This window comes from Acomys minous (assembly GCF_964271855.1).
Source record: "Acomys minous genome assembly, chromosome: 13".
Lineage (NCBI taxonomy): Eukaryota > Metazoa > Chordata > Mammalia > Rodentia > Muridae > Acomys > Acomys minous.
The window spans coordinates 37291041-37304474 of NC_140495.1; the positions used below are offsets into that span (position 1 = coordinate 37291041).

A 13434-nucleotide genomic window follows, 5' to 3' on the forward strand; every position below is an offset into this window, starting at 1 on the left:
TTGGCACAATTACATTGCTTTGATCGACCTATGTATGTTGAGTTCACTGTTCTAATATTTGTAAGGATATAACTATACGCTAATGTTATTTATGGGATGACCACAGTCTGCTCTCCTTTGCTGCTGCATAAAACAAATGGCATTCCTTTAGAGTGAAACCACCGGCATTTCCTTGTCTGAGTGACAAACACCTGCCAAAGATGAAGACAGCAAAAAGCACAAGTGAAATGGAAGTGAATGACAGGCACGGACCAGGAATGTCTCACCTACTTCATCTTTGCACACAGCCCCCCTCCCCCTTTCCCGTTCCTTTTCCCACGTTGCATCCGGTGGAGCAGAGGTAACCGTGGGCAGGCAGGCGGGCAGGGAAGGAGGACACAGGCGCAGGGAGGTGGAGTGGGTACGAGGTGTCCCCCTCCGGCGTTCCTGTGGGCCAGGTGACGGCCGGGGGCAGGCCTTAGCGCGCCTGCGCAGGCTGGCCACCACTCGCGACCGCAGCATCCCCGCGCCCCGGGCGAGAGGAGGCGCCGCCCCGCCCCGCGCGGCCACGTGATGCGGGCGAGGGGATTGGAGCTGCCGCAGCGCTCAGCCACAGAGAGGAGCAGCGCTGGGCGCTCGTGGCGGGTCCTCCTCCTCCTCCGCCCTCCGGCTTCTCTTCGCCGCTGCTCGCCGCTCCTCATCGCCCGCATCCCCAGCCGCGGCACCCGGAGGAGGAGGAGACGACGCTGCTAGCAGGGTCCTCGCCGCAGCCGCCCATCGTCCCTCGGGGCCTCTCATCTCGTAGCTTCTCGCACCTCTCCGCGCCACGATGGGGCTGCTGGAATCAGAGCCCGGCAGCGTCCTGAACGCGATGTCCACGGCGTTCAACGACACGGTGGAGTTCTACCGCTGGACCTGGACCATCGCAGGTACCGGCGAGGGGCCTCACCCATCTTGAATGGGTGCTCCCTGGGCTGCCCACGACGCAGACGCCAGTCCCCGGCCTCAGCGCCTGGCAAAGGCCCTGCGCCCCCTATCCGGCATCCTGAGGCTGTTGGGGGCGCCCCGGATCCCCGCAGATGCGGTGGCGCGGGCGCTGCGGTTGTGCACTGGTTAATCCGATGCGAACGTTAAGGCGTCCTCCTCCCTCACACCCCCCCCCCGCCCCCCCAGCTCTCCCATCTCATCAGCTTCGATGATGCAGGAGCTGACTTATCAGATGCTGCCAGTGCAGCTAAGGAACCACCCCGCCTGACGTCCTCAATTCTCGAGCTTACCTATTATTTCTCTTATGTACTGGTACTCCTTGTAGAGAGGGAGGGGGAGAGCTGGAGACAGAGGGCCACTCCAAATGAACTTGTCTCTCTGTTACTTCAGCTTCCTTGAAGACTTTGACAAAACACTCACATTGTAGTATATTTTCGACTGAAATGTAAAATAGCAGTATTTAGGTCCCCGAAGAACGTTAGTATTTTGCGGCTCCCCAGCAGCAATTCTATTAGGCAGCTGTCTGCGATGGCTTTGCGCAGTGCAGTGCCTTCAGGAAGGTAGTCTTTGGGAAGGGGGTCTCCGCAGCAGCACCTAGAGGTTGGCCAAGAAGCCTGCATAAGCACAGCATTGCTGAAACTAGCGAACTTTTCCTTTAGCTGTTGTGTGCGGAGCAGGGTTGTGACTTATGTAGTTTAACTAGCAGAAGTAATTGTAACGTAAGTGTTCACGTTTTGCCTTTTATTCATATGCTTTGTTGCTCTAAAAAGTTTTCGAAATCTTAAACATTACGTTTAAAAGGAGTCTAGGAATATATTTATTATTTAATTTTGTTGTTGTTATTGTCCGTTTGCAGTGCTGCCCTGTATTCTAGCAGAGGGGGTTAACAATCTAGGTTACCATAGTGGTCTTCTTTAGAAGTGTAAAGTTTCTTCTGTAGTCCTGCGTCTGTCGCTAGGGCAAACGAGACAGTGGGTTACAGCGCGGACACCGTACGGTTTGGGGGGTATGTTCTATGGACAGAATGCTTGCTGGGATTGTTTCTGTATGAGACTAATGATTTTTTTTTTGATCATATAGGCTTCATTGACTTATTTTTAAAAAGCGCGATATTTCTCAGGCGGTGACACACTTGACGCTAGGAGAGCCAATAGAAACATCGCAGCTGGGGATGGTTTAAAGGCAGTTGAATGGGAAGGTTCTTCCTTGAGTTTGACTTTAATGCCATCACGTTGATACCCGTAATACCTGGGGAAGAAGCCCCCTTCCCTTCATCTCTGTGGTGCCATTCTGAGCATTGATTGCATCAGAGCTTCTCCTTACACAGTTAAGCTTGCTGGCAGCTAGCAATGCGGTTGAGGTCCTCCAGCTGCCTTGCACCCAGAGCCACACCTAGGAGTTCTCAGTCCTGTCTCTCAGCTTCTTCCCGTCCAGGAAAAGTTCTCATCTTCCGAGCCTCAGAAAGAAAAGTTGAGAGCAGAGCTAGAACGTAGTTTCCTGGAGTGGCTCATCTGAAGAAGATCCCGAGTGGGGTTGGAAGTCTTGTGCTTTCACTCATGTGAAAGCTTGCTCCTACGCTTTGGGGACGGGGGGGGGGGGGCCGCGGGAGGAGGGGCGCTATAAAATAATACACGATCACGGGCCACGCTTGAGAAATGAGTAGACCCAGACACTCAAGTGACCTCTCACCAGTGGGCCAGCCGGAAGGTATTCATCCGTGCTCTTGACTATCCACTTACGAAACCTGAGACTGCCTTCTTGCCTCTGTGATGAGCTGCCTGGTGCCCGCAGAGCAGCTTCTTAAGCTACCCCAGGCTCAGTGGCAACAGTCTGTTTGGCCTTGCGCTGCGTAGGGGAGGACCACTGTTCTGGGGTTTGTTTCTTTGTTAATTTTTAACACATCTTGAGCTCCTGTGCTCATTCCCCTTCCTCTTGTGTGTGCTCCATGCTCCTTCTGGGAATCAGGTCACACGGCTCCCCTTCAAAGAACACGCACTTCTTCCACGGATCTTGAAGACCTGGCTAAGGGGCCTACAGAGTAGAAAGGGAGGCTCACGCAGTGATGTTGAAGAAAGTGAGTGAGTCAGAGTGTTTGGAAAGAGGGAAATAAAAAATGGGTGGGAGACAGAGGTGCTCTTGGGAAATGGTGCAGAGTGTGACGAAAGGATGAAATTATTCAGGAAGAGCAAGCTGAGTGAGCTAGGCGCCGTGCCCCGAGTGCCTCGCTGTAGGTATAAGCTGACTTCTCTTCCTTTTACTAGCTCCTCTGGTTTTTTTCTCCTTGACGTTCCTACCAGAGCACAAGCCAAGTAATTCTGGTTTACATTGCTTTGATAAGAAGGGCTGGAGGTTTGTACAGTATATTTGTATAGTTGACAGCCCAGCCTAGAGCTTTTTTTTTTTTTTGCCTTAGAATACTATAATTTTGAACTCTTCTATCAAATGGTGCTATTTAATAAAACATAGCCAAAGGGAGAGCTACAAATCAGACTTTCCAACAGCATATATATCTAGCAAATGACCAACATGTGCACTCACAGGAACAAGTCAATTTTCTTGTATCACTAACACTTTATATATAGAAATGTAAGATTTAAAAGACAATACTTTTAGGGGAAAAAAAGGAATTAAAAACAAAATTGGCTTTCCTAAACTAAGCATTTAGATGTTTGTAACAAGAAAGTCACTGTTGCTTATACTGGAAGAAAGCATAGACGGATGAGAGACTTCATTCCACGTGCCCATCTTGCATTTGTTTGTTTGTTTGGTTGGTTTTTGTTTTCTTTATGTTTTCTTCTCTGATTTTACTTTGCATGTGGGAAAATGACTAGCCTCAAAAAGCACATCTAGTTAAACTCGTATGTAAAAATTTCAACTGAAGCATTTAAGCAATCTCCCAGCTCTGTTAAGCGCTACATCATCCACGTTATCCATTACTGCCTGTTTTTCTTCTGGCTACTTGGTTTCTTCACAGACCATGGGTACGTGCTTGTGTGTCACCGAAGTTAGCACTTAAACAACAGACCGACCTGGCTGGGTTCTTGAATTTGCTTTGGAAGAGGAAGAAGGGAAAGGGGATGAGACGAGCAGTGTAGGAGGGAGGGTGTCTGCTGTAAGATGATGAAAGACTTCCCAAGCCAGGCTTGTATTGTATATGTGTATATGTGACTGTACTTAGGTCATATAATGTTCTTTAATCCAGCATGTACTTGTCATGTAAAATACAGGTCAGGGACAGAGACAGTAGGAAGTCGATAGGTCAAAGCTTATGAAGCCTACGGGAGTCATTGTCGTTTGGCCCACCTTGAAAGCCTGGTTTGAAGGCCCCAGAACAAGCAGAAAGAGTCCTCCTCTTCTGTTATCTCAGTGTCCCCACCCTATGTGTCAGTCCTGAGTATTGAAAGCAGCAGATTAGCTGGCTCCGTTTTCTGATCATTTTAGCAGTTACCCCACAGGGTCCTTACCCCAGCAGTGCTGTGAGCTGACGGGAACAGTCAGAGAACAGAACGTTTGAGTTGGTAGACGAGGGCAAAGGTGTCAAAGGCAAAGGGGGCAGGGGCTGAGCTGGGGACGGAACCAACGGGAACCAGGACCGTGAAAGGACCAGTGAGGGAGACATCTGGACCTGCTGTGGGCGGGGATGCTTGATTCAGCCTTAACCGCCTGGAGTTAGAAGAGGTTTACCCTGTACCTTCCCAGGCTGCACAGGAGAAACACGGGCTTGAAATGTTGTGCAACATGTTGATGTTCATTTTATTTGACATGGTTAATTGTGCAGTTCTCATCTGTGGTAGTTTCTAAAGTAGGTTTGATTTTGGATTAGATAGGAAATATGTCTATGTGAGAATGAGTTCTCTCCCTCTCTCCCTCTCTCCCTCTCTCCCTCCCTATCCATCTCTATCTCTCTCTCAGCAAGGGTTAAGGTTTCAGATAGGGTCTTGATTCATGAACCAGGCCAGCTCTGAGCTTGCCATGTAAGCCAAGGCCAGCCTCAAGATTTTTATGCTTGCATTTCCCAAGTACTGTGATTACAGGCACGCACACCAGCATGAAAACAAAAGTGTGGAATATGGCCAGCTTCTAGAATCTCTCTGGTCAGTGTTGTTACTGAAGTGTTTTGTCATACCCTCCCTGAAGATGCTGTGAGGTCCAGACTACTTTAGGGTTTTCGGTAGGTTGATCTATTTTCTTTAGCACAGTCTGACTTGAGATAGCACACACTTAAACTTAAATGGCTGGACTCGTGTGCCCTCTCCATCCACAGCATACTGCAAAAGACCTCTCCTGGGAAGATCCTAGGCAGGGCAATCAGCACAGTTCTGAGACTAGTGTCAGAACATTTTTCTATGATTACATTCTTTTGCTTAGGGAGATGGGTTTTAAGAATATAAAGGTCAGGGCAGGAGAGATGGCTCAGAGGATAAGAGCACTGTCTGTTCTTCCAAAGGTCCTGAGTTCAATTCCTTGCAACCACATGGTGGCTCACAACCATCTACAATGAGAGCTGGTGCTCTCTTCTGGCATGCAGGCATACATGTGGGCAGAGTGCTGTACAAATAAGAAGGAAAGAAGGAAATGAAAGAAGGAAGGAAGGAATAATATAAAAGTCTTGGACAATGGTTTTGTGATCTTGTACAAAGCACTTGGTTGTCTTTTTAAAAATTCAATGTTATATATTTCTTAAGTCATGCAATAATGTCACATGACAGTATTACATATGTCATATTACATACCTCACAGATAATATGAATGATTTAACCTAAGTAGGATTTTTCATCTGAGCCACTACTTCTGCGTGATGCATATGTTTCCATAAGAGAAGTTATTTAATGAAGTGTGCCTTTCCTCAATTTCTGTACCTGTGTTTTTCTTTTCAGATATTACAACATTTCATCTATAAAATAAACCAAGGTTTCTCCTGTTATCAGAGTCTGGTATTTAAAGAGCATGCAGGTCTTGACTCTTAGAGAAGGCAGGAAATACCTAGCTTCCAGAATCTCTTCTGGATTCACTTTCTTGTGTGCTCAAGCAGCATTTCTCTACCCGCAGGCCTGACTCTCTAGCCAGTTTGGCTAAGTCCCTGGTCCCTCAGTTAACAGAATGCCTGCCTACCTCTCTTTCTCCTTACGGCGTTCTCTTCTCATTTCCCTCTGTTTACCTCTCTAGTTACCATAAAGTTCCGCTTCCCAAACCATTGCCTACATGGTAGGCTGGACCAACTGCGGGTCCTCTCTGGCATGCAACCTTGTCTTTAGCAATTACCGGCCTGTTAGCTTGAGCCATTATGTTTTATGGCTCTAGTCCTGAATTATATAAACCATCATTATGAGCTGCCTCTTGATTTTATGGTTTTCCCCTCAACATGCCCAAGAGAATCTCTATCTGCCTCTTAAACAAGTGGCAAGAGATGATGCCCTTACCTAGCTTCGGGTTTTTGTTTTTTGAAAGAGGGTCTCAGTGATGTAGTTGAGTCCCTGAACTTGTGATTCTCCTGCTTCAGTTTCCTGAGTGCTGACACTACAGTCAGGTCCCACCACACCTGGCAATCTTGCATAGTTTTGATTAGTAATATCAAATGGTAATAAAATTTTAGATGACACCAAATTGCAGACAGGTGCCCCCGCTCCTTTGTGTGTGTGTTGGGGGGGGGCGGGGAATTGAACTTAGGCCTTTGCATTTGCTAAGCAAGCATTCTACCATTAACTTTCATCCCAAGCCCTGCAGAAAGCCTTTTAAAATTATATTAGTCATAATTTCAGTTGCTGCCCACTAAATTTAGTGAATCAACTGTCAGATCATTTAGTAGCACCCAACAGAGATTCATAGTCAGATAATCAACTCTTCTCTTCCCATCATGCATGCAGAACCATTGTGATGTAGGAATCGAGGGGAGCATGAATTGGTGAGCGCAAAGACTTAGGGTCTGAGAGTCAGGTGACCCAGCTTCTGTCATGAGGCTACTGTTATTGAGTGTGAGAGTTTGGACAAGTCCCTTTCCCCCACAGTCCTCAATATTTTTCACCTGTAAATCCAGAGGATTGAATTCGGTAATAATCTTTTAGGATCTTCCTGGATCCATAGTTCTATTGTATAGACCAGGCTGGCCTCGAACTCACAGAGATCCGCCCGCATCTGCCTCCCGAGTGCTGGGATTAAAGACATGCTACCACGTCCACCTGTGAGGCTTAAGATGAATTTGGATCAACAGTTCAACTTTAGATGTTAAGGAAATTTCTTCATAGAAATCATGGATCATTCTATATATAAAACATTGTGACAAAGGCCAGAGAAATAACACCAACAACAATAAATAATACAAGGTTTACTTCCAATACCTTGAAAGTGGCACTGCAGGCTATTTAGGATAATTAAGTAATACAAGCTAATTGTGAGTTGAGCAAATCATGGTCATGTTAATTACTAGTGTATTTTTTATCACAAGAATATATATCCTAGGTCTCACAGATAGATATGATTCTATACATATATAAGGTAAAATAGTTAAATAAGGTCTTCAAAAGCCTCAGAGACCAACAGAATGTCTCTTTCTTTAAGGATTTAATTTCTTTTAACTTGTGTACATATATCTCTGTGTGAGTGAGAGAGAGAGAGAGGGGGGAGGGGGAGAATCCTTGGAAGCCAGAAGGTGACACCAGAGCCCTGAACCTGGAGTGACAGATGGTTGTGAGCTTCCTATCCATCTAGGTGCTGGAAATCAACTATACAGGAGCAGCAGGTGTTCCTAGCCACTGCCATTTCTTCCTCCTCAGGTGTCTCATTGCTACCTGAATCATATGAAAATTGAACTATAGAGTACATGAAATCTACTGTCACATCCTCCATGTCATCTGCTTTTTTTAAATCAAATTTTCACATAACAATAACTTAAATATAAATTTAAACTAAATATTATTAGCTTTACTTTTTCTTTAGGAAAAAAACTCTTAATTTTCCATGTCAACACTAAGCTTTCCAAAGATAGATATTTTATATTTGATAATTTCCAAAAAAAAAACTAGAAACAGAGCTTAAAATATTTATAAAATTGCTAACATATATATGTCTCACAGGAAGGGAAGACCATACAAAAGGAACTAAATGATTTTGATATGTCTGTGCCTCAATGAATCACTATATTTGTTCAAAAATTCTTCAGTCATTTTCCCACAGAAGATGGCCATTGCTAATATCTTAGCAGACATCATTGTAGATACCTTAGTATGGTATTTTGTTTGTGATCATGTTTTATTTATATCTTGAGATTTATCAGGTGAAATCTATCAGCTCATGAAAGAGTCAGTTTCTGTGTGATAAAAATCGAACACACATTTGTGATTCTGAACCGGATCGTTTGAAGGAGCCAGCATTTCTGTTTTCATTTTCATTTATCAAATGTAAACTCAGGTATACATTTATGTATCCAGGCTTTTCACATCTTGGTCATTCATTGTTGATCCTTGCATCGCACCAGCTTTATAAGAGGTAGGAACAACTGAAATATGTTCACTGATGAATGAGCTGTGAACGCAGTATGGAATACGGAGATAAAAGAATATTTTTCTATTTGGAAGGAAAAAGTTTACATTATTTGTGGCTGAGTCCAAGAGTTATTGAACTCCAACACAACAAGACCAAGATGTGTCATCTCATTCACATGGGCTTTCTAAAGTAATTCATAGAAACAGAAATCAAAACAGTGTTTGCCAGGGGCTGGAAGGAGAAAGAACTGACTGGGGAATTGGTGACTAAGAAGTAAGAAGTTTCCATTTTGTAATGTGAAACTAGTTGTGAAGATTGGCTCTACGACACTACGAGTATGCTTGCTAACACTAGCACGTGTACTTAACACAATTACAAAGGTAAATTTCATTTTTCACAGTCAGGAAAATGCATTGGGACATCTTAACAATGAAACAGAACAGACAAGACGTCATGAAAGTGGATAGGGATCTGTGGGAGTGAGAGACTAGAAAGGCAATGGGGAGCGCTGTAAGGTATATCACATGCACGGATGAAAGAATCAAAATGAAAAGCCTTATTATGTATAATTAACATAGGCTAATAAACATAAGCAAGGATTCCACATCTGTAAAATTAATATAACGGCATTCCTAAACTTGACCTTTCTTCAGTACTGGTTGGTGAAACAAATGATTCTTTTATTTATCAGCTTAATGTGCAATAGCTTTGTAAACAGAATGCGGGGTGTTGACTGAGCTGAAGAAGTGCCTGTTTGCCTAGCAAGTAGCCAGCAAGGAAGCAGGAAGTTTTGGCTTTGCGTTTTGCCTCAGTTTTGCAGAAATCCTGTACGATAGGCCTGAAAGATTTTACAAGTCCCTGGGGCTCACAGAGATGAGAGAATGAGTTGTTCCATTATTCCTCGCCTGGTGCTCATGCCATCATCACACCAGTCAAGAAACAGGTCTTCTTGAGAAACATCACTGTGATTGTCATAAAGCTCTGAGATCAGCAGCAACTCTCCGGGTTGTGTTGACTTCTAGCCACCAGACTCATAGAAGGAGAGTTCATGGAACAGGGAGAGGTGGGAACCACTTGCCTGCCTTCTGGTCTTGATTTCTAAGATGCACAGCATCATTTCCGCCTTTCAGATCTCTCTGTTTTTGTTTTTGTTTTCGTTTTTGGAGACTAGGTCTCTCTGCGTGGCCTTGGCTGTCCTGGACTCACTCTGTAGACCAGGCTGGCCTCGAACTCACAGCGATCCACCAGCCTCTGCCTCCCAAGCACTGGGATTAAAGGCGTGTACCACCACGCTCGGCCCAGATCTCTCTGTAGATACAAATATTTTCCCCACTGCATGTTTCCCTTTCTCTTGAATTGGCTCTAATGGACATGCTAGTTTTTAAACTATGAGTCAGACATCCCCAGCGAAAGATAAAGCTCACTGCCGTAGAGTAGCTACTCTGGCTCCTCAGGACGCTGTGAGGCTGCAACAGTGTTTCTCAATCCCTGTGTATCCATTCTTCATAGCATCCCTTCAAGTTAGATACTGTTTAACTATCTAAAGATGAAGAGTGGCTTAGAACCACAGGACTAGAGTCACAGAGCTGGGACAGAGGGAACGTCTACTCTCTTATGGTGGTTTCATTTCTGCGATGCAGCATTGCCCACCTGTTCATTTATCACGACTATTGAATGGTTGGTTATTGGCTGCTTATTGAGTGTCAGGCACCGTAGCCAGTGCTTTGACCTCACCATCATCACATGTATTTAATTACTTCACGTTCTTTGAGCCGGATGCCATTATTACCCTCGTCATCTCAGGGAGCAAATTGACTTTGCCGGGAGCTTAATGCATCCAATACTTAACCCACCCAGTTAAAACTCAGTCTAAGCAGCCTTTAGTTTGTATCGCACGCTGATTCTCGTTTTATGCTTTGCAGCTTCCAAAGCTATCTTTTTTTCTGCATTCTGCAGGAAACTGCATGTTTCCTCCCTTAACTTTTACTATGATAGCTGTTTAGACTCACAACCCAAATACTTGTCTCTCCCCTTTTTAACTTTTTTTTTTTCTGCGTATTTTCCTCTCTCTTGGGTGACTGGAACACAACTGGGTTAGTAAGCCAGTCGGAAGTACTCTGAGGCCACCTGCTCCCTCCTGTCATCAGACATTATCCCTGCCCCTCTCCTGGTGGCAGAGGATCCCTCTCTCCCAGCCTGCCCATCACACTGACCTCCTGCTGTTTTCTGTGTCCCAGCCTAGGTCTGTGTCTACCACTTTGCTTTGAGTGTTTTGTGAAAACTGACATTCCCTCATTGTTCATCCAAAGGGTGTATTTCCTGTCCCCACTCCTGAGGGTATGAAAGTTAAAACAGAAGTCCCCCTCTATGGAAGAGAAGAGGTTCTGAGGATCCTCAACCCCCCCTCCCACCTCCAACCCCCTCAGCCCTGCCCTCCCCACCCCCCCAATGCGGAACCTGTTCTTGATTTCTTGAGTGCCTCTCAAGTACTTGTCCAATTCTATTCCAGTTTTGGAGCCCCTTCCTGGGTTCACCTCAGTGAGACAGGGTCTCTTATCTGGCTGACTTTTACATCGAGCCTCCTGTGTTAGGCCAGAGACTAGAAGAGGCCTTAAGGGAATACTTTGTCTACTCTCCATCACAGAGAGGAGATTATTCATTAAGAGGTTGAAGAAGACACAAGGCCTTCTTAAGGCTGGTTGACTTGCAGTCAGCCTTTTGGGGCTTTTGGGGAAGACTTCAACATGCCTATAATTGTATAATGAATATAGCCTTTGTTTTTGTGTAAGGAGAAATTGATAGTCAGCATTATCACTTAGAATATTATTGGAAACATTAAAAAAAAAAAAACCAAACACAAGCAAAGTAAGACAAAGCAAAAAGTCCAAACAAACAAAAACAACTAAGCAGCTCAGCCAGGGGTGGTGGCAAGCATCTTTAATTCCAGTGCTCAGCAGGCAGAGGCAGGCTGAGCTCTGGGAGGCTGAAGCCAGCCTGGTCCATACAGTGAGCTCATTTGCAGCTGTCGGTTTTAGTTCCTGAAGAAGGATGTAGTGTTTTTGAGAGTACCATTGAGGACATAGTTCTGTCATCTTGAAAAACCGGCCAAGGCTACTCTGGTTAGTGGCTACTAGACTTGTGTTTTTCTTTTGACTAATGACATCTTACTCTGGTTAGTGGCTACTAGACTTGTGTTTTTCTTTTGGTTAATGACATCTTAGATGGATGTAGATGCTGTTAGACGAAAAGAGAAATTGGCCAATTCCTCCAGGTAGACTCAAGGACCAAATCTGTCAAATCTGGGCATGTTTTGGTGGAATGAGGTTTCTGAGTTACTGCTCTGGGTTAAGGTATGAGATTCTCTTTTCTACCAGTCCCAGGTGATGACATTTCACTGGTAAACGGGCCACACTTTAATAATAGAAAAGGAATAGAGTTTTTGCTACTTTGCAGTCTCACACTGTTTAATACTGTAAAAAAAAAAGTAGAAGTATTAAATGAGCTTAAATTATTAATTTGGGAAACATATAATGGGCCAGGCATGGAGGTGCATGCCTGTAACCAAGGACCCCCTCCCCCAACACCTCTGAATCTCTCTTTGTTGCTTATGCTATCCAGGTTGGCAGGGAACGTGTAATTTTCTTACCTTAGCATCTTGATTAGCTGGGACTATGGGTGTGTACCATACCCCAGGATCCAGTTCTTCTGGATGTAAGTCTTACCTTTTGGCCAAATAACCATGAGCCTTCCCAAGGCATCACCCATGACCCTTTCCTCCCTGCAGCCCCGGTTCCATCAGCCCTGGGAACACAGATATTGTAAATAGGTTTACTTTTACTAATTTTTTTTTCCTGGGATGTGATAGTATAATTTTACTAGAAAGAAAATTCATGCTGGCTCATGGAAATCCTGTAGCTACAAGAAAACAAACAAACACAATCCAACAACTTTAGGTCAGCCTGTCAGAGAAAAAGCAGACCGTTAGGATTTCCCAGGGATTCATTGTGAGTACTTGTTTATAAGTGGAGATTACCCAGGCTACTTTAAAAAAACCACTGGATGACCAGGATTTTATTCTTAACATTTGTTGCCTTTTAAGAAAATTTTTTTGACAGTGACCTTTCAGTGTAATTTTAAAATTAAGCCGAGTGAGGACTGGCAGGATGGCTCGGCAGGCAAAGGGGCTTGCTGTGCAGGCCTGACAATCTGAGTTCAGCCCCCAGGTCCCATGCATAAAGGTAGAAGAAGAAAACTGACTTCAGAGAGGTTCATCCTCTGACCTCCACACACACGGCACGGCTTATGTGCGTGCACTGAAAAGGAAGGAGGGACTTTGTAGAATCCTTGTGGGCTGGGAACCCTTTAGTGCATTGCATCTTCCCACTGAGGTAGTAAGTTCCTCGAAGAAAGAAGGAAGAGGCAGAGGGAGGGAGGACACACTTGACTTTCACTGTCTGCGTATTTTCTATCCACCCACCTACCCACCCCCATGGCTGACTTGCCGCCATTTTGCCCTCCCTCCTTGTGCAACTCTGGGCATAGACCTTTTTGGTTCTTCTCCTCACTCTCTGTGCACTTGACTTGCCTGTGACCTTAGGCTCTGGTGTGATTTTCATGGTCAGTGGCTCCTCCTCCTATCTCCTGCCCTGGTAGTTCCCAGTTCTGCCACCGCAGAGCCTCCAGCAGCCCCACCTCATGACCACACACAGGGCTGGACCTCATACAGGGATGTTCAGCATTTCCCGCTCACTTCCTTTTGGGCCTCCCCTTCTTGCTGGTGCAGTCTACATTGTCCTGACCTTCACAGTTGCCACTTGGCCATACATATGGCAAAAAAAAATTTCCTGAGATTTGCTTCCCCCTTTCCCTCCCGAATCTATCGTTGTCTCCAAATACAAAGTACACTTGTGACTTTCCTGTTGTCCTGACCAGAGCAACACCTGGAGCCTCGGATTCCATCACTTCATGTGTGGGAGAGCTCTGTCAGAA

The 13434-nt window shown here is 45.2% G+C and overlaps 1 protein-coding gene across 1 annotated transcript in view; it reads left to right on the forward strand.

Moving 5' to 3' along the window:
- The first annotated feature begins 559 nt into the window (after window positions 1-559).
- ELOVL4 (ELOVL fatty acid elongase 4) overlaps window positions 560-13434 on the forward strand; it is a 28260-nt gene continuing 15385 nt past the window's right edge. Inside the window, exon 1 of the mRNA XM_084754420.1 lies at window positions 560-908. Within this exon, the coding sequence (XP_084610546.1) occupies window positions 809-908 (100 nt within the window). The 5' untranslated portion in view covers window positions 560-808. The remainder of the gene's footprint in view (window positions 909-13434) is intronic.